General features: G+C 35.9%; 1 protein-coding gene and 1 long non-coding RNA gene across 9 annotated transcripts in view; one reads left to right on the forward strand and one right to left on the reverse strand.

Annotated features, from left to right (window-relative positions):
* LOC116429091 (thrombospondin type-1 domain-containing protein 4) overlaps positions 1-16,356 on the reverse strand; it is a 32,400-nt gene extending 16,044 nt beyond the window's left edge. The window contains exons 1-3 of one of the 8 annotated variants that reach the window (XM_076374474.1): positions 16,011-16,356; positions 10,496-10,565; positions 7,511-7,844 (exon numbers count right to left, since the gene is read on the reverse strand). In XM_076374474.1, coding sequence (XP_076230589.1) covers positions 7,511-7,570 — 60 coding nt within the window. In that variant the 5' untranslated portion in view covers positions 7,571-7,844; positions 10,496-10,565; positions 16,011-16,356. Of the gene's footprint in view, positions 1-7,510; positions 7,845-8,075; positions 8,494-10,495; positions 10,566-12,485; positions 12,578-13,400; positions 14,376-15,043; positions 15,217-15,910 lie in introns of those variants that run through there. The other 7 variants (XM_031981556.2, XM_031981559.2, XM_076374475.1 and 4 more) reach the window with 7 other exon arrangements.
* Positions 321-2,916, forward strand: LOC116429094 (uncharacterized). Its single transcript, XR_004235431.2, has 3 exons — positions 321-896; positions 1,238-1,478; positions 2,090-2,916. It is a non-coding gene; the product is annotated as an uncharacterized LOC116429094 (long non-coding RNA).
* Positions 16,357-22,942: the final 6,586 nt, after the last annotated feature.

A 22,942-nucleotide genomic window follows, 5' to 3' on the forward strand; every position in this document is an offset into this window, starting at 1 on the left:
ATTCCTACAATTTCGAAATTTGAAAAGCCAAATGAACAAAGCAAAATCAACATTCACCTATGAGACAGAGGAATAACAAGAATTAAATTTCCATTTGCTAAAAGATTAAAAAAACAGGCAACACTCGCAACATAGCAAATCTAAACTACCATTTTCTCATACCCCGAGGAATCATACACATCATAATTAAGACTAACAAATGCCATAAGGTTCCCACTCTAAAGGTCACCATCGACACGTAGCCCGAACAATGTAAATAACATGGAACGTGTTAAATATCTCTCGAATAGATCGGATCCGTCGATAGTGTTTACATCTCAGTCTCACTCGTCGATTCCTGTGGAACCAACGGAACCCGTCAACGCAACGCAACGTTCCGATTCCAACCGTTTGTAAATTACAGTCGCTCATCGGACGTTCTGTGTCTCGAACACCAACGACGGAGTTCCTCGATGACGGTGCACGTGACCGCGCTTATTCGCGGGCTATCGGTTCTGCTTTCGCTACTCATCCCTTTCTTCGTCGCGGCGCATTACCAAAGCGTACACGCGTAACCGGCGCCGCGCGGCGAGCAGGTTGCGGTCCGCGTCGTGCAAGATCGGCGGGGAGACGCAAGTTGGACGCGCTCCATCCCGCCGAATCACCGTGAAAAAGCATTTCGAATTCGACGACACGGAATCCGGTCTTACATGCGTGGAAGTCAATCACATCCAGCGCTGGGGAATACGTTGCCAGGCGTGAAAAAGGAGAAAGAATTCCGCGTAACCATGAAATGGTTTTTTAAATGTTCGCTACAGCTTGGACGTCCATTTCACGCAGGATATCGTCATTTCGTTTAAGTTTCCTTTCGACGGGATATATCGGAATAATCAACCGATTGCGATAGTAGTAAGAAAGTAATTAACAGTAGTTTCCTATTGTTAGAGATTTGACATTTGTGAATATATTCCAAATTTCATTGATTATTATGGGAATTATCAGTGTCCTTTTAAAATATTTTGTAGCATTAATTAAATATATAAAGTTACGAGGAAGAATACGAAATGGTAACAGAATTATCGATAAATTTTATATCAGCGGATAGTATTAGATCTAACTTCAAATCATATTTTTACGAATTGGTTGTTGATGTAGCTTTCATAAAATCTAATTCGTTTATTTTCAAAACATTTAATTAACGAATTTGAAGATAAGATACAGTAAGATAAAGGGTTTAATAACTGAATGTGGCTTACAGTTAATAAAGCAATTGAGAGTAAAATCGATATTGCGCAAGGGTGACTACGATGGCCTACCCGAGAGAAAGCCGTAGACAGAGATTTAAACAGCATGCGACACCAGCTTGACGAGCAATGAAAGTCGAGTGACTGCAACCTGCGTGATCATGACCCTGCACTAACCGCGTGTCATAACGTTGGCGAAGAAACGAGACACGAAACTGATGGTCCATGAAGAAGTATCTTCCTACTGTCAGTCGAGTAAGCGAACATAAAAGCAAATTGATTATGTAACGGGTAAGAAAATTTAATCGAGACATCGTACACCTCGCGAGAGATCAAAGAACCGGGGAACTATAGTTTTTGTCAGTGCCGAATGAAATTTCAGTACGTGAAAGTTAATAACAGTAAAGGACAAATAAAAATTGATTGTACTCTTGAAAGAAACTGAACAACCTGCAGGAAAATCATATGTGATGTTTATATCAATTCATGTCTCATCTTAATTTTAATATCCGAATTTGATGTACTGTTCAAATGAAAAATTTGTCTTCATAGAAACATTCGTGCAAATGAATGTCATTAATTTGATACTACCGATTTGTATTTATTACAATTCAATTATACAATCATAGAGTCTTCTCAATCGGTCGTCACTTTCAGTGCATCTTAGTGCAAAGTATTAACGTAATAGTTAGTCGAACAATGCACAAGGGTTAAGGACACTTGTCTGCCGCGCGAAAGTAACGTCCTCCAACAATTACAATTCACGACGCACACGTTTACCTCGTTAGAGAACTATAAAGACGTTTGTCGCGACAGAAGGTTTATTTATAATGATAAAGGAGTTGTCATGAGCAATGTATTTACAGGAAGCTACAAAACATTCGCGATTTATTACAATGCCCCGGCATGGAGAGCGTACGCGGCACGCTCGTGACACGCAAACGAGGAAACACCGTAACAAACTTTACTTCCTGGATGGGTCACGCGCAACTTATCTTAGCTGGGAGATACGTTCGAATTTTTCATTCGATCTATCAAACTTTCAAGTCATACACGGCCACTATGTATGTTCCGCGGATGTATTCTTACAACTTATCTGTTTTAAATACCACAACGGAATCACCTATTCTGATAGCTGGTAATGGGTTTTAGTGGTTACCGATTTCTCCTGTTAAATATTATTCGCAGACTCATAACATTCGCAACGAGACTTTAAAAATATGATTCATTATTCAGAACGATTTCCCGTGGTGTTCATCGATTTAATACTTTAACTGACGGTATCTTGAACATATCTTAGACAATATTTACATACCAACGTTTTTAATGGTTAAGTGGAGTGTTCTGTATTCAATACAATTAATATTTCAATAGTATATTTTTCTGTATTTTGATACAGATATTCAGATTATGTGTGATGAATAATTAAAAGTAGGTCACTGTAAACAACAATAAAATACATTTATTTTAAAAAATCTTAAAAATAATGAAACTCATTTCATGGTTAATAATGAAAATAACATTAATATAGATTTAAATATCAAAAGTATAAAACTACCTCTAATTCACATACCACAATTACTAATATAATCACACCAATTACAACAACATCAATCTTTATTTCAAATATTAGAAACAATCTATTCAAAGAATAACTTTTTCACCCCTCAAAGAGCTGAGTAAAACCACGATTCCATCCACACAATTAGATTTCAATTTTCAGAAAAAAATGCATGTATTTATCATTGCCTCTAATAACAGAACCAATACTCACTCCGTCATTGTAAAAATACAAATCCCTCGGCAAAAGAAGTTGCCATACAGCTTCAACTTCCCTTGACCTTTACCCACGACCAGTTGCCGGTCTTAAAATTCTCCTACCCCATTGTGTATACCTTTTGTATTAATCAACGGTACATGCGCGAGCACTAACGCGAACAATATTATAATAGATATCAATTCCTATGATTAATGAACAGCTCTGTGAAAGAAAGTCACGGGAACGCGGCTCGGCACCGGTGGATTTGGATCAAGGATAAAGTCCGGAGCCGTGTCTGCTTCCTGCAACACTTAAAACCCGGCGGGGATCTTGTACGCGGCATGAATCTGTTCTAATGTGCTATCTGACCGGTCTAAGAATACGCGTCACCCGCAACATTTAACGGTAGGAATGCGTCCCGCGCGCAATGTGGAACTTCCTAGGCAGACCTTGGACACCGTGGACGGGTTTCCGCTCATCCGCGGAAAAGAAGAAAAGGGGAGAAAAAATCGGCGTCGTCCGACGTCGAGTAATTAAACCCGCGGATAATTTACGAGCGACATTTCTAGCATGCTAATAAAACGCCTTCTTTGTTCGTCAAAGAGCGGCCAGCACCGTGCTGTTTTTGTAATCGATCGTTAGGAGTATCGCGATATTTTCACCAGGAATGAACACGGACGGCTGAATCCGATCTTCGCGATTACTATGATTTATGTGACAACGGAGGGTAATCGTTAAGGCATCCCTGCGGACTTTAAACATTCATATTTTCTTCGCGGCACAATATAATATCGATTAATAGAAGATCTCATTTTTTTTTCTAAATGAACAGTAGATTTGACTCAAATTTGACTCAAATTTGAATCATTTTAGAATTTTTTTGTTTGAAACTGTAGCATTATTACGTTGTTACAGGTATTACTAAGAAGTAATCTTTGTATTTGAAAAAGTCTGTGTAATATAGGTATTCGTGTACTTTATTGATATTTAAGTGTTTTTTATTATCGTTGGTATTAAGTATGTTAAGTGTACGTACATGTGTTGAGATTACACAAAGTTTCAGTCGAAGTATCTCGGTAAATTATTATGAAAGTGGTTTGAAAAGTCCACATTCACACTTTTATAGAATTACAAGTAACACGGTCTTTGAGTAAAATACTGTTCGCATAATCCGTTTCTACATCTATTAAAGTCAATGTACATTAGATCCGCCGTAAAAATAGTGGAATTGATCGAACTGCTTGTTAAATGCTACCTATGTGTCACAGGGCATAAACGTCGTAAGTGATTAGACTCGTGGATGTTTATGCAAATATCGATTTTTGTGGCCTAATTCGTGAAAACTGGAAACAGGTACAAGCTAAGGATTTTATCTGGTTTCGCGTAACATAAAAACTGCATTAAATCTTCATTAAATATTGCGCTGCGGTAAGTTTTGCACAATTGCGAATGTCGAATGGATTCACTGGAAACTGAAAAATTCGATAATAATCACACGCATAGAAATAAGAGAACCGGCGATTGACACACAACGTTTAGTACGGACACATCGACCCTGTGAACAGAGTTTACTGAAAAAAGCCATTACACATTTACGATATAATTTATTACCCAAGATAATGAATGAAGAAATGGTAAAGGCACAAGTAACATTCCGCATTAATGAGTATGTCGCCATTTTTGGTCATGCTCTATAACGATTTCATTCTAAAGTACTTTAAAGTGTTGCGATATCCTCGAAGCGTTTGATTCTCATTGGAACTACGTCAGACGGTATGCAAAGACTTTTTTTATTTCAATTTTATCGGAGGAATTCTTTTTCGTTCTTTTTTTTACGCGTACCATGAACGTCGGACCATTTCTGCCTTAGACTACTTTGTTGCGTAGGATTTATCTGTGTTTTACGAGAAAAGCAGACACTCCGAGGAGAGGAACGTTTCACGATCGTCATTTTATTCGTCATAGTTCCTAATGGACACGAAAAAACCGGTTTAAACGAGACGGTCGCGAGCCCCGGTGTTCACCCGACGTAATTTTAAAATACAGGCGTTCATTAAGGAATGCGCGAGGACTATTTACCTTCTTGCGGCGACAACGTGACCCCCTCGTTAGGCCGTTGCAAATGGTAATAATAACGCTGATTAACGTAATGACGAATACCCGCGACGATTCATTAACTGGTTGACGCGTAAACATGGCTGAATTTACGGAACACGCGGCGCCGATTCCTTGAACGCGTTCCGCGCCACTTCGAGCTTGTTGGAAATGCGCGGAATGCGTTCCATTATCGTTTGAAGTATTAGATCAATTCGTTCAGAAACGTACCTCTGACAATTCGAGTTGCCTGGAAACAGGAATGTGCTTTCGCATACGAGTGAACGTACGATATCCTTTAAAAGGCATGCTCGTTTAAATTATTCCGTGAATAACAAATATAATATAATTTATCCTGGAAAAATATTCATTCGAAAGTATTTTTTAAGGAATTCTTGTATTAACCGCGAATAATAAATTAACCACAAGAGCCGAATTAAGTATAAATGATGAAGGACAACGGTAAAAGTCATTTTTATTCTTTTTCACTACGGTATACTTTACATTTTCCAAATAAAGATTTTCAAAATCACTTAAACATTCCTAAGAAAGTTAATAATGAATATATATGTATATACACAAGTAACAGAATATTAAAAGTTCCAATGATATAAAAACTGTACAAATATTACATTTCAATGAAGCGTACTACAAGATTTCATTAATCCTACATTCTACAGCACATAATTCTCACTAATTACTCGAATGTATCAGAACGCAATACGCTCTATCGCACGGCGCGTTCCCAAGCACGGTTTATCGAAGAAGCCTGTAGCTTAAACTAATAGTCACACCGTTTCTTCGTTGATACGAGACTATCGGAGAAGAACGATAAATTAGACAGGCAACGAACGGCCGACGTTTTATTGCTCGGGAAATTCATTTACAAGTAGAACAAGCCTCAGGAATCCGTTCGAAGTGCGCCGCGCCGGGGGAATCTTCGGGGAACTCCCACGCGAGGCTGGTTCGACATGGTGTCAGGAAAAAATACGTGGTACACAGATCCCCCGACGAATTTCAGTGATGCGCGCACGGATAAAGGGATGCTCCCAAAAAGAGTCTCTTATCATCGTGACGCGCAGGAGACACGGCCGTGTAACACTTTTTATTGGCCCGTGGTGGTAAGCTGCCGGCAGCGAGACACTTCACGGCTCTCTCGGTTTCCACCGAGAACAGACGGCGAAAGAAACGAGACGAAGAGAGAGCGAGCGACGGACGGAGTGAGAAAAAAAAGGAGGAAAGCGAAGAACAAAAAAGGGAAGATCGAAAAAGAGGAGGAGAAAGGGGGAACCAGGAAAAAAAGAAGAGAGCTCCCCGTGTTCGTGGTTTTCAGCATGTGCTAAGAACGGGCGGGCTTGAAGCACGAGGCGCCAGATATCCTGTAATTTGTCTTTCAACGAATCACTTTGGATGACGACGCGGCACGACGATTTTCGTGGGCCGTATAAATTACAATATTCCTGGACGACGCGACGCGGACGATAGCCACCGTTGCTTCTGTCCTTTTACAAACGTTTCTCCTCGGGATCGCCGAATCGAGGGTTTTGTTGCCCGGTGAGATTATTTAACAGATGGTTCGTACATTCAACGCGGTTTTGTTGAAATATGCTTTTTTACGCGTTGCTGTAGTTTGGGAGATAGAGGATCGTTGTAAGAACGTGGCACGAATGTTTTAGATCGATGTTTCGAATCTGTTTGCAGGAACTATGTTCTACGTTTGAAGAAATGCACTTTCGAGACAAATGATTTCAATGTTTTCAAAGAGATAAGTTTCGAGACGTATTGGGATTTATTAAATCAGTTAGAATTTTCTGTGTGCATTGAATTTTTTGTGAAGATTCGATTTCTTATAAGGAGGAAATAAATTTTGCTTACAACTCCACATAGTTTAATCGATATCATATAGTCGAAACGAATCTTTTAAACATGTCCAAATGTATTTTCAAGGTAGGCACTTAATGAGTAATCATTTGAAAATATTATAAGCATTTGTCACAAGTCTAGATTCGATGAATTATTAACACAGGAACAGTACATAAACGATAAATAATTGAGCAGGATGGAAAGTCATCGACACATAATATTACCATGAATCCGAATCCAAACGCGACATACATTTCGCCAATTTAAAGCGTTCAACGTGACTAATTATTCCCGAGTTTCGAGCCGCGCGAGTACAAAAGTTCTTTAGAAAATCGATGACGTATTCGCTTTAAAGAAGTGTGTCCTTTGAATCCAGCTTCAAAGGGAACCGCTTTACGGTTACTAATTTTTTCCCTTCGGTCGCGTACACAACGCGCGCGTATGACTGCACATTAATTTGATCTACGAGTTGGCATTGAAGTTCAAGTCGAATTGGAGCCTGACCAGAAGTGTCACGACACCACCAGCAAAAGCGTGGGCGAATGTTTTAATTTTAATGCTGTAATCTTACCGTTAAAGTTATCAATAGAACGAACATGATTGCTCGATCCATTTTGGAGAACGTTGGCATCCTGGTTCAAAGTAAAGGGGTCATCTTCAGTTGTCTTCCTCGTGATGAACTTCGTGACCAGTTCGCGAAATATTCTTCATCGTCTCTTCCGAACCTGTGTAATCGTTTTTTCCACTGCACCACGATCTCTCCAGTTCTATTTCAGTTCCTTCCACTGTCATCGAAATCACCATTCCACATTTCACTCACACTTTTTTCTTCGTCGCTCTTTGCCGCCTCCAGTCGTCCATTTCCCGAATTTCGGGGCACTCGCGTCTTCTTCGGAATATTATATCTTCAAATAAAATGAAAATTTTTTTCAATTATTTCCTAATTATCTTATTTGGTTTTCGTTCTACGCTGTAAGTTTTATTGTAATTGAAATCTCAATCTTTATATCCAATTATTAATATTATTGTCATAATTGGTTTATTTCAAATTTTTGGATTTATTTGAAGAACACACTTGTGGAATTATTTTTAATTTACGCTTTGTTATATCGTATTTTAGGGTTTCTACTATTTACCAGAATGTGAAATGAAGTAAAAGATTCTATTTCTTATCTAAGAATATTTTTTTGTACTTTTCATATGGTATTCACATTATTATTTATTGCTCTGCGCGTTATCTTGTTCGTAACACCAACTTGAAAGAATTTTCCACACGATATCTAAATTGTGATTAAAGTTCGTACTAGGCCCGAGTAAAAGGATAGAGAAGGTAAGGAAATTATTTACACGGGCCCGGTGACGGCGAGGCGACCTCAAGATAAAAAGCTGGAGAAACATTGGAGCGAGGCACAGTTTTTGTAATCCTTGAGTTTGCCGATGAGTAATTCTATACTTCTTCAATACGACGACAACGTAAATTAAAATTAGTGGAATAGAAAGTGACTGAAATTGCGCAAAATTTCTTGGAATGTCTAAACCTTTTACGTCCTAAAAGTACCTCAAAGTACTATTTTTACTAAAATGCTTTTATAAACCAAATACACTTAGATCTTTATTATTAAAGTAATAAATCAAAACCCACAATATTACTAATACACAAAATATTACAAAATGTGTCGCAATTAAAAAAATATTTTTATTCTGTTTTGATCTGTTTCACGTATAGTGCGGTTTGCGCACCTTTAATATGTCATACAGCTGGATTAGCTACGTTTACTAAATTTTCTCGGTCTAATTCGCGGTCCAGGTAGCACACTTTCCACGATGAACGCGAGGGGCAGGTTTCTTTCACTGAAATTGGTCAATGAGGCTGGGTGTCGACAAGAATGATCGATACGTTTAGCACAAATTACAGTCTACTTTCAACGAAATAAGCACGAGCAGTGAGCACCAGTTTCCCAAAGAGATTAGCCAATCCCTGCCTCAAAGGGAAATGTTGTTCGCGGGGTAACTTGTGACATATTGTTTCCTGCAATACTTATCCAATGAAAAATTTCTGAGTGATTGATGATAGCATGAGCAAATCGAATTACTACAGAACACATGTGCACTGTTATTTTTTAATTCATGCCTCGTTATGTCGTATACGAATTGGGCTGTCTTAGTAATAGCCGTTGTAACATATGTTTTCACAATTCATAGCCATTTATGTAAATTACGACAGAAACTCTGCAATAGTAATAGAAACGGATGCAATTAAATTACAAAAAGAATAATGCCGTTACAAAGAATAACCACAGACAAAGATTTATTTCCTAGTATCTTAGCTATCAATTTTATGCTGAGGTTTAATGATTGTGTAAGCATGTGATTGTCTGAGAACGTAATATATCTGTCACTTAAAAGTTTCAATACTAATTTGTTTCTAGTGGAAGATAAGATTAAGTAGCACTATCATTTTCATAAAAAATGAAAGTTCAAGTCTGTGAAGTTGACAGAAAATTGTCTGTGCCGGTCAATAAAGATCTAGCTTCATTTTGATTAAACTAACATTTCCTATAAACGTCAGTGAACTGTGTACTTTCGTTAACGAGTAATGTATATACGATATAATAAATCAATACTGTGACATTTAACGTGTGGATATAACAAGAGATTCTTATAAAGTGGTCTGATATTTTTGGGACTCTTTTAAAGATCTACTGTTACAGCCTCTTGTGAGAATGCACTTCGATGCGAAAATATACTCTGGGGTTTGGATAATATTTTCAATGCCTCTCAAGGTAGGAGTCGTATCGCCCACTATTTTTAAATCTTGTCCCCATTTTTCTGAACGCAGCTACAGTCTGCACTATCAGTGAACTACAGTCTTCTCTTTCTTTCCAAGTATCCACGATTTCATTCCACACGAATAAAAACTTGTTTACTTTAAGAATTTAATAAATTACTTTCAATCTCGGAAACAGTCGTTTCCTTTTATCATTAGCCGGGCGTTATACCTAAATAAAGTTTAACTTAAAAGAGACCAAAGCCGTTTGAACCACAAAATCTTTATTACACCTCTTACTTTGATCTTTGCAAAACAAACATTTTCAATTTATTTATCGTGTTTACGTTTCCATTTTAAATACGTCGACAGCCATTGTGTTGAAGTAAAATATGAGTGTTATTCGACTTGAAATAGAAACTCTTTAAGAAAGCTTTCTTTAAAAAAAACACAACGAAGAAGATATTTTCACCACACACAAAGGAAATTTAAAACAGTACATACTGCAAAAGTGAAAGTATCTTATCGGTTATTTTTTCCGTTCAATTCTTATGTTTCAAACATACAACTGAATAATTTATTTTCAACGATCTAACGGTAAAAGAATCTTATTATAAAATATGTTTGTATTCACATTTTATTGTTAATATAACAGAACGTATCCTGATAATGCTCGCTTTCGGATGAACGATCGATGAGAATAGTTAACACCGTGAGAAAGGGCTTATAATATGACAAGAAGGAAATTAGATATTACTGGAGTCATCGGGCTGGTGTAAGTATACTCACGCATATAATGCTTTCATGCTCCAGTTGTTAGTGAGTGTTACACGAGGATCGATATTAGCCGTGCGTCGACCTGTCGAACGTAATCGTTGCTGCATAGAATTATTCGCTGAAAGCGCGGCGAAGAACGTTTTCTTCCATCGTCGCCGGCGCATTCCGTGGCCGTTCTTAATTCTGAATTACGCGGTGACTGAAAGTGCCGCTGGAAATCGTGGCCAATGATTTTCCACGGTGGCGCCGGGTCGATGGTTCCACTAGATCGATCTCAATTACAAATGTTACCTTATCTATGCTTTAATCTATTGTTTATCCACCCGGTTTTTCGCTGTGTCCCGTACCGCGGCGGGAATTGAATAAATTATCAGACTACTTTTCCAGTGAAAGATTCACTCCCACGCATTTCATGGTATCGAAATCGTCTGGAATGTGATCTTTAGCAATGTGGAATCGGCACCAGGAATTTGTGCGCGTTAAACGAATTCAGATTTGTAAGAAACAACTATTAAAATAATTTCAAAGAAAGGAAACTTTCTATTTAATGAAGAAACGAAATAATATTTTTCATTTATTGAAGGTCTGATAGGAATTTTAATAACGAAATCAAGTTTTTACTTTCTATAGGTATACACTATCGAATGTTTTGAGATTTGTGCACTTAAAAGAAAATTGTTCTAAATACTTAAATTAATATCTAAATTGCACTGTTCAATTTTGTTGTTTATTTAAAATTCGACATTGTTATGAAATAAAAATGTAGTAATGAATAATTGCTATTTGAAAATATTTGTTATATTTACAACTTGCTCGTATGGTACGTTTCTCGTATAATTAATTGATTGCCGTTAAATAAAGATTAATTATCATTGACAGTAAAGTTGTAGAGTTTCATATCATCGATTATATTATGCATAAAATTAGTTAACAATGCGCTTGTTAATTAAAGTGGCATTCAATCTTTTCATGCGCACAGTAATCCACAGTATACATATAATCGAAGGTGTTGAATGTTCTTAATTATTCACCGCCTTGATAATTAGTCATTTCCATCCGTGGCGCCACGTTTAATGTTCCACGAGATCGATTTCAATTACGTATTACAAATTCCTCCCGCTTTATTCAATTATTTATGAGTTGTTTTGCTACCGTTTTACGACACAGTAAAAGCTGAATAATAATATGTAGCCAACTTATACGCAAAAGATTAGTTCACGTGCATTTTGTAGAACTGAAATCGGCTGGAATGCGATTATACGTTTGCGAACGTAGCGAACGAACGTAATGGCGTCTTTATGAAGCAGGAGAGTAATAAGAAAACGAGATCATTGCGGACTTAATTAAACGTAATCATTGGGTTACTTTAAATTATTATTGCGCAACTGCGCACAGAAGTTTGAAGAAAGGTTGGGTGAAAAGGCACTGCAAACTTGTTTCTGAACAAGCGCAATTTGTAGTACAAATGTGTTGGAACTGTAATTACTTGTAACCGAAAATATATGGCTTCTAAGTTCTTGTTTCTTAGGCCCATTTTCAGGTTAATATAAATTAACGTCTAAGGAAAAAAACAATACAGAATGTCATACGTTCTCATGTTACGAACATTCCTGAAATCAAGCCGTTTAACAATATTTTTCGACTTGTTGAAGGTATATATTTTCTTTGTTGTTTGAATATATTAAATTAATCGAGATTTAGATATTACTCTAGATTTTTTAAATACTTTCGAGTCTTTACTTTTCATGATTAAATACAAAATATTTCGAATTGAGGTTCTCTAAAGATTATGAATTAATCATTACTACACCTAATAAGTATAATCTTTCTTGTCTTATTGTTTCTTCTAATGTTTTAATGAATTAGAAACTATTTCTTTTGTTAGTAATATATAAACGATATTAAAGTTAACTTTCATTTAATTATAATTATTCAATTAAACCGAATTGCATCGACACAAATGCTCACTATAAAACTGTTGTTTTCCCAAAGATAATTTTACCTTTCACTATGAGTTAAGTTTCTTCCCATAATTCTGAATTCCCCCATGGAACATTCAACGATCCAGAAAACACGCTTTGTCAGATTCGCAGCCTGTTATCCAGCGATGCGGGCGTAATTAAATTATTCCTTGATTATTTATTAGTTTAAGTACCGGCATATGTGCATATTAATTACACGTTATCGTCGTATAAATATTACTCGCTAAGTGTACCGTAAGAGCGTGATAAGTAGTCGTATATACGCTTGTATGAATTATGCGATGTCTGTTTGGTTACTATTCCCATGTTGTTCGAATACGAGACATTACAGAATACATTAATAGCGTAATATTTCAAGTCTCGTTCTGTGTACTAATTAATCAGCGTTCAAACTTGGTGACAAACCATTATACATAAAAGCAGAAAATACTTTCAATACCTTTTTCGTCGCTATTACTGTCCAAGTCTAAGCTTAATTAAATTTTAATCTTCATTTATTTCATTGAACCAAACATATTTACGTAAATTCACCTTTTTATGTTCAGACGTGAAAGAACTAGTATCGATCAGAAATTTCAATGATTGCCTGTCTGATATAGATTTCCTGATCTTTCATCATCGTTGAAATATATTAATAAAAAAGAAACCGAAATAATTTTACTATGGTTAAAAATATTTTTTTAAGTATACTCCTTCTAGTCTTCAAACATTTTCTCATCTTTCTAAACTCTATTTAACTGATTAAGTAATCTTTAAAGATAAAGAACAAAAATCGATATCCATTATAATGAGAAATCGATCCCTGGTAATACGAGAATGAACATTATGCGAGTCACACTCTTCGATTGCGAGATTGAAATTACAAAACAGACGACGTTTTAACTGTACCAAGTTCATTTTCTACTATGAATGCATAATATGTGCAGCCTACTTACGATGCAAGCTTCGTTTATGTAACTGCGGTTCACAATGGCGTCACTGAATTCACTAATTCACACTTTGACAGGGCAAACAAGCTCACCAAAGTTTTCGTTAAAGCTCTAGCGGATAGTTGCGCGATCTATTTTTTGTTTCTTTATTAACGTTCTCGGAACTGGGTTACTTTATTGTAACGAAAACAGACCGGAAAGAATGAAACCACTCGAAAGGATCTATACTTACGCAAGTCCCGGTATAAAGTATGATACCGTTTATTTTTACGATTATCGACCTGCCGAGATCGCTTACTATTAATACGCGTTTGCAAAAGGACCAGCCGGCGAAGAGGCGATTTTCCCCGCGGATTCGATGAATAAGTCGCTCGTCAAGTGGCTACCGATCATCGTTTCGGTCAGGTTTATAGTTCTCGCCCTGCCACTTCCGCGATCAATTCCGATTTTAACATTATTCATTGCAAAAGTAATTGTCAGTCCTAAAAGGGCGTTCAAATGAAAAAGTCAACTGTTAGCTTTAAAGGAGCATTTATATGGAAAAGACAATTGTTAGCTTTAAAAGCTAACTGAAAAGTAATACTTATTACTAAATCCGTTAAATTCCATTCATTTTTGTTTTCTTATATTAATTGGCAAACATATCCAACGTTTTATTGTATTATATAACATCATACTTCACATTCCATTCCCCGTGATTGTACATTTATTAAAAAATTACATTCGCTTCACGTTTATTCTCGTATTTTTTCGTGACCAGTTTCTCCAAGGAATTCTGATTAATTACATATTTATAAGACGGCTACTAGACAAAGAGATTTAGAAAAATTGAATAACCTCTTCCAGACTTATCAACAAAATGAATTGTAATCGTTTATAATTATTAATTCACTTCGGCTAATCTAACATTACGGAATATCAGAGAAACGTCGTCGATACAATTCTCTTTGTACAATCTTACAGGAAAAGTGCCATCTATGACGAATCAGAATTTCGCGAGCCAATTCGATTCTTCGCGGAGTACAAGAACAAGGAATTCAAGTGTCAAGAAGGGCACAAAGTCAAGGCCGCTTGCATTCAAGCACGAAAATAGAAGTGGATCTCACCAAAGGGAATACAAATTTAGATTTGCGCGATACAGATAGCTTTCAGCTATTCCGCGTGGATCCCGATAGAAAAAAGGAGAGCTTTCGTGCGGTGATCAAGAGGAAAAGGAAGGTTATAGCTGTCTGGCAGAGTAAAGAGGTTCACATCATAGTTGGGCGGACATAGAAGTCTCTATCGCGTTCCCGGTCTGGCACGATTTTCAGAAGCGTCTAGCTCCCGAGTGATCATACCGGCAGACACATTCCACGCATATCTTAATTTCATGCTGAATTTTTTAGCATATCATTTGAATGACGACAGAATATATACGATATATATGCACCGAAATCTCTGGGCGCCTCTCGTCGACTATTAATTAGTTGTTGCTGTTGACAAACGAGACATTCAGGCTACTTAAAAAAAGGTTAGAAAAAAGGTGTCAGGTCTCCCAACATAGAATCTAGCACGAACTGTTGATGCATCGGACCCATTCGACCGCGTTGTAGAAACAAAAAGATTAAGACATCTGATCGATCTATCGGAACGATCGTTTATATACGTACCTACGATACCGTTTATGTCACCGGCGGCTCGATTGTTACAGGCAAAATTAAAATTGCGACGTGAGTCACGAGAGACGTGGTAGAATTAGATTGAAAATAAAATTTGCACGGGTTATCTCGTCACTTTCTCCCATTTTTATGTTGAAAGATTGAATCGCGAATTTTATGTGTGCCTGAGTATAAGATAGTAGAGATAAAAGCATAAAATGCTAAATACGGTATTTTATGGATTTAGTTTAGTGTTATATCATGATATTATGGTATTATCGTAAAATATTACTCCGGTACTAGCGCTTCAGTTGAAATTCCGGACACAATATTTTATACAGTAAATATGTAATAAATAAATATACACTAAAATTATGGAAAAACTATTGAAACCAATTTTAAAATTATATTAATTGATACATATACAATAGTACTTATGATCAATAAATTTTAATAATATGAATGTGGTGGAGCATAAGTAGAAGAAATAGTAAAAACCTCTAAACTAATAATATTAGAATGAAACATAGTTTTGAATGATTCTTTAAAAAATTTAGTAAAACTTTTATATAATTATTTCGAACAGTTTGATTTCAACAAGCAGCGAACGTTCAATAAAAAAAATTAGAATTTATACTTATTCATGACAAAAATTGTTATTCAATATTAATATTTCACAGTATTTAAAATTGCTTCGTACAGTTTCTCATTTACATTTCATACTCTACTTGTACTAACAAAGCAACCGGTGGCAGCTAGTCTAAGCTTGAAAAAGTTACTCCATAAACTTATATACAAATGCGAATTTCTAAATGCACATTCAACATTACCAAAATTTTTATTAATTTTTTGAATCGGTAAATATAATGAACCACCTACTCTTATTATTTACTGGATATACACTTCCATAGATAGACAAGAATGTAACAATATCAATATCAAAGTTACGTGTAGTTAACACAGTGTCACATAATACCACCTGCAATTAATTCCTATACCATGAAAGAAACTGATTCAAGCATAAAATTTCAAGTTTCTGAGAATTTTCAATTGATTATCCTGCACTTAGTTACTGTTCGTCTTAATTCATCGGACACTCAATCTTCGTGTGTACAAACAGTTCACTGTAGCTGAAGTACAAAGTTATCGGGTTTATTTAATCGTTCACCGTTTTCACTGGTTTATTTAGTTTGTTTTTTAAGTGATGAAGATGCAATTATGCGGTGGCATGATGAGTGTTACAGAAAACCGAGAGGCGAGATCCTCTGTCGTACTATACAGAGGTGTCGTGCCGAACTGACGGCTCCCGTCGGTGGAGGATCGACTTTATACAGCCTCGTGTCTCGCGCGCTCTATGAGCGAAGCTTTAGGAAACTCCAGCTTCGTGTATCACCTGACAACGAGATGTTTTCAACATCGTGTCTTATCGTTGCTCTTTCCCATCTGATTCTTTTGATTTTCAAACAGTTTCGGTCCTATCAAAGCCATTAGATCATTTAAAGATTCGCGTAAATGTAACTCACCTGTCCATTTGTTAAGAATGAATGTTCTAAGGAACAAAATAGTTTATTTCATTCTCTAAAAATACAGAATAACGAACTGATAAGGTACATTATCTTTTCTGTTCTTTAGAAAATCAGAAAAAAAATGCATTTCAATTCTAGCAACAGCATCCTTACACGTGTTTATTGGAGTGTAATAGGACTAGAACTAGAGATAACTAGAACTAAATATGCATGTACGCTGCTGCTCATAAATATTCAATTGGGTCGAATATTCGTTGATTAAAGAAAATGCGACATGTGTTTAATTAATTTATAATTGTTGTGCTATTCGTATTTCGAACGTACTTTCCTCGCTAAATGAAATATGTTCATTACTCACCAAACTAGTAGCTTAATTTTTTTCAACAATACAGAGAGTATCGGTATCAGCATTATTAAGTACATTAGTAACTTCATTGTGATATAGACAGTAAACAATATTTAGATAAAGTATGAGCAACATCCTTGATAACTATTAAGAATTACTAAATAGTACCTAATCAAATAAGTTTGATATTTAATTAACTTTAATAACGATTAAAAGTACGCAATACATTAATATTAACTCTTTTACACCGTCGAATCAATTAAACTTGAAATACGCACTTAACATCTGATATATCTTCACCTTACACTTACAAATGCATGAATAAATAATATATATATATTACTTTGAACATATTTCGGTACAGTTATGTCGTATTTCGTTAATGCGATTTTAATGTTGACAGTTCCGTAGTAAAAGTACAAATATAAGATCATATGACCGGAACACGAATGTTAATTGCGAAGTGACTTTAACCAAGATAAAACATAAAGTAAAAGAAAATAAAAATTACTCGGTACCGAACTTTTACATCACGTTCTGTCGAAGAATAAAACAGAAAAGTTGCGATAAACTATAAAATTCAACTGAGTTCCTTTGACTTGCGGAGAAACATTATTCTCTACAAACTATCCGTACAAAGGACAGTTTGTCAATTCTAAAAATGGACTTGAACGATTAACCTCCTACGGCTGGAATTTTTTTTCCACGGATAAAGAGTAAGAACAGTGTTTCTCCTTTCTATGTGTATTTTTTTCCCGATAATGGACGCTGAAACATCGGCGACAATTTCACGCAAGGATCGAGGAGTAAAAGTAGCCGAGTATTAAGTGATCCTCATAATGGTTGTTTATCGCGAAAGGAGCTTACGCGGATGCACGGTCGCTCTAACAGGCTTGTTTGTACCGTTTTCTCGCGATAGCTTTTTTGTAAACTCGCGGTTAGGTGGTAACCGGAGGGTTAACTAATTTTAGGCTCATAATCCAGAACCCACTAAAACGCACGCATCACTGAAACCAAATATCGTACGGACCGTGTTGTCCCGTTCAGGAGAATTCTGGAACGTCGAAGTACACTTTATCGGCTTGTTTCCATACGTCGACAAATATATTCGCGGAACGATTCCTTTTCATCGCATACCGATTGTTCGTCGGCAGCTAATTAACTATGAGTTTTAATGAACAGTGTCGATAATGAATATTCCACCGCCCAGTATTTTTTTTCCTTTGTTTACGGAACGGAACGAGGTTCCCGAAGGAACCAGTTTTTTATGGTGCAGGTCGCGAAAGAGAAAATCCATGATTTTGTTTGTATTAAGTAAGATTTAAAAGGAAATAGAAAGAGGATCTCCTACCAAGAAACGAACAAGTGATTATGATGTTATTGTATTGATTATATTGTTTACTTTTTGCTGTGAATTTGCAGATATTTAGATGGAATAATAAAATAAAAAGAGTTCAGTTTAAAAAATTAAGAATTCTTATTCAATTTGCATGTTTTAATTACAGTTCAATAGTTACAGAATCAGAATAAAAAGGATTTTGAATATGCTGTACAATTTATTAAAATAAAACATTAGTGTGCTACTTATTTATATTTCCTATGAGAAGTAGAGGTATATACTACTAGCAACTCATTATTTACAAGTTTCATAAAATTTGTCTAGAACAGAGTTTTACCTTCGATTCATTTACCGTATTCTATGAAGAAAATGGCATGAATTATAAAGTTAAGTTCCATTATTTCGATACTTCAAATATTTTTATCGTAACTTATATTTCCTGTTACAATTTATTACTTCCGTACTGTTGAGAATGTGAACCATAGATACAGTTGAATAATATCGAAAATTAATGGCATCGTCTAGTTCTAATGCCGGGCAGCGTTGAACGAAACCCAGAAGCGACGATTCGACGATACAACGTGGTTAGTCCCCGCTACGAGAGGAAAAAGAGAACATACCGAGCAACCGGTCGCAAGAAAAGATTGCGACGATACGAAACATGGATGTAACGCGTAATCGTAGTTATAGACGCATTCTGAATAGTGTTAAATATTTATATTGATCTATTGACCGAACGAATATCATCCCCTGATCAAGTATCATGCAATCTTCCACGTGATGCAACGGCACTTCTGCAATTTGTACTTATCCGTGCACACTGAGAATCATAGTTTATTCGAATCTCGAATATAAAATACTACAATAAGGTGAATATAAACTATACATGCGCTATCATATTAAAGTGTGGAATATTTTATGATTTTAAAGCGAATTAAATGATTGTTAAATAAATAAATGTCTCGTTGAATCTATTCTGTAATAATAATGCACCAATACTGGATTCATTTACTTGAAGTAAACCACAGAATTATAGTGTATTTATTTAAAACAAAAATTTTATTCAAGTTTAACGAATAACGATGAATGTTCTAAAATTGTGTACCAGTGATACATCTATATAAAGCGTAGGATAATAATGTTTATATCAATTATTAGTGTGTAAAACATAATAAAATAGAAAATATAGTATAATATTTCTACCTTGATATCAATATACCATTCATATCAAAATCATTAAAGCTAAAAAAGAAGTTTAGCTTAAGTATAAATTTTGTAAATTTCATCAAAGAAAGTAGCAAGTATTCAAGAACGGAATGGAAAATATAAGGATTAATGCATTAAAGTTCAAACGCCTGAACCAAAGATCATCAATAGACAAGCTACTATTAAAACAAATAAAATCATTCGAACATTAAAATGTCAAATACGATTTCTCTTTAAAACCATTATTGATCAATAACATCACGAGAACATATAATTATCTTCTTGTGTGTTCTTAACCTTATTAATGAATACAGTCACCGAAGCGACAACATTGTTTGCTACCCAATGATACTTTTCGCGGACATAGTGTCATGTACGTAACGCGATATTAATCTGAAATACGATGCTAATATTTCACACTACTTAAACACACGTACGCACATTAAGAACGCGCCATCCTCCATTATGATGTTACATCTATTACGAAACCACAAGGGATATCAGACATTTTTCAGTCTCTATTTTGCATACATTTTTCTAGAATACACCGCCGATAGATCCGCCACCATAGCTCAACAGTTATCCTGTCTGCGTGAGGTCCATCTCACTGCCATTCTGTTTCTGCAAGATTAGTTACTAGCTGATCCTGCTCGCTCCACCGAAATACATCATCCAGAGTGTTTGTACTATATTTCAAGTGGCTGCAATCAATTTATCGTTCCACTACAATGTTCTTGTTGAACGTTTTACGTCTTCTTCGGGTTCTAACAGATCCGACCAAAATTTACGGAAGGCCTATACGAGAAGCATATAATTCGATTCATAAATATTTTATTCTCACTATAGCTGTACTAGAAACTTCATTGAACGTAAACAATGACATACGAACCAATTGATCAAGGCAGCGTTCCTTTGCGTATCGTTTGCACTAAAATGATCAACAGCCACGGTTCGTTATCGGCTGTGTTGACCTAATAATTACTCCCTAATTTAAGAAAAAATTACGAAGTATGCTTGAATAGGTCTCTTTATTGCATATCAGCTCCGGTTCGCCGTGAGGCACTTGGTAATCAGGTACCCCGACACCGAGCGCCGATCTAATTCGCTCTAATTCGATCACATTTGCGCCGTGAAATCGTCCGCGGACGGATTTCGTCGCGTACTCTTGCGAAAACGGCCGGTAATTAGCGATTTCTCAGCGGTATCGATCTAATTTTCCGCCAGGCAAATTATCGAGTAGCTCGTAGATAGAATTAGCCGCGTCGGCCTGGCTGATATCGCTAAATTGCTGCATTCCTACAAGACGTCCGTAGAGTGCATCTCTCTCTCGTTATATCATCATCGTTCATCAGCCTCTGGTCTACGCGCCGCGCTGTATAAATACATCGCGATTCGATCATCCTCTTGGTCGGTGGCGCGCACGAGCTTTCGATTGGTCCGAATTTTTTCCCTAGCGAGGGATACTACTAATAATACAGTTTTACGCTATTCAATTAAAAGGGGATAGGGAGATTGAAATGTTTGACAGATTTCATGCAATTCGGTTTACTGTTTTTTGAGTATGGGATACATGCGATATAAGATTACCTGAATCTATCAGTTTTAATTATTTGTAGATTATTAATCGTGGGAACTAGTATTTGAAGTTATATGATGCTAACGTAAGGAGAATATACGATAGAATTATTAGATTTTTGTTATTTAATGTTTCTATCGAAATATGAATTTTACATTGTGCTTTTTGTATATTGTGTGTATCGTTTGACACTGTAATTTGAAAAATACTGAATGCCAAATAAAAAATTTGAAATCCTATTTTTTCTGAAATCGAATGTTAACATCACACTTTCGGTTAAGACGTTTGTATTATGTGACTGTATGATTTGTGCAAGCAATTAGTAACTATGTGATAATGACTGCATGATAAACACTGTACAGTCAATACTCATCCATTTCCTAAGGCATATTTGATCATGTGCCTGTTATATTGCCAATAGCGATATTATGATATCTATAAAGTCCAATTGCACAGTTCTGGTGATTGGTTAACAAAATTTAGTATCCTCAATATTTCTGTGAATTTGTTTCGCAATTTCCTAATGGGTTCAAAGTATATACAAGCATATACTTGTGAAGTTACTCATTGTACACGAATAAAATCTTCTAAATAAGAAGCGTGCCTAATTGTACTTCAGCTCACAGTAAGGAAGCAAGTTCTCTTCACAATCCGTGTAACAGTACCCAATTCCAGCACAAACAGAAACTAGTAACGATGAAATATCTGTATTTGTTTTACAATTGTATTGCTTTGCTTTCGGGAGGAAAGGCTGGCACACTATAAAGTACACAAAGTAATCACGATCGCTGCAGCAGATAAGCGAAAAAATACGAACAAGCTGTTTATGAAAATCGCAGACATTTCCCTTGAATCGCTTCCACCGATCCGGGACGATGAAATAAATTTTTCTAAATTAGTGCCCGTAACGTTTCTGCGTTACCCACTTTCACATTGAATGTTTCTCTGAATGAACGAAGCCAGATTATACGATCTAGTTCCCGTGATATTTACATACAGCCCCTATTTTAAATTCTATACAATATTGCTCAGAAGTCGTGAAAATCCTGCCGCCATATTCTGTTGATTTCAATTAGTGTTTCTGTAATTTGTTACACAGTGTTTCGTTTTTGCTTGTTCCTTTGAAGTAAACATTATTTATTGGATTTCTACAGGAGAGTGGTAACATTCCATGATATATTATTGGTAGTCCTCACGTATCTCAACCAGTAATTCCATAATTAACAGATTTTTATTTATTCTCAAGAAAATAGAAAATCCATTCTATTTTCTCAATTGATATATTTTATTACCGACCAGTAGTTGGTTACCGTTGGTAGACCGTTAGGTTAGTCAATGTGACTATAATTTTTTTTTATTGAATGAGAAACGGTAAATCATTTATTAGTGCACTGAATTAATATAACATATCGCTGAAAATTTCTATGTAAATTCAGATTATCTAAATAAATAAACGAATGTACATATTGAACAAGAATTTATGTTAATTTCGATGACATTTCTGTGACATTTTAATGAAGCTAACCTAATAAAAAGCGTAGTAAAAAACCAGAAGTTGATTACGATCTATCTTAATAATCCTGATAATAAAAATCTGGATGACAGAGGCATAGAAATCAATAAAATATTTCTCTATACAAAAATCCCAGTTTATATAGTTTTACAAAATTACGTACGAACCGTCGGAATCAAGCCCACGGCTCGCGACAGCGTGAAATTCGTAACGCTCGGTACACAAAGCGTGTCGTTCCTCGTTGCTCCACATGTCGCATTGAAAATACCTTAGATGTTTAGGTCATCGCCTAATATTAAACCGTGTTACCAGCGATTGAGTGCTCGGTGTGGCAGATTTTAGCGATGAATTATGCCTGGTGATGTTATTAACGCGTATGAATTGCCCGTTTATTTCGACGCGTTA

This window comes from Nomia melanderi, chromosome 2 (genome assembly GCF_051020985.1).
Source record: "Nomia melanderi isolate GNS246 chromosome 2, iyNomMela1, whole genome shotgun sequence".
NCBI classification, from domain to species: domain Eukaryota; kingdom Metazoa; phylum Arthropoda; class Insecta; order Hymenoptera; family Halictidae; genus Nomia; species Nomia melanderi.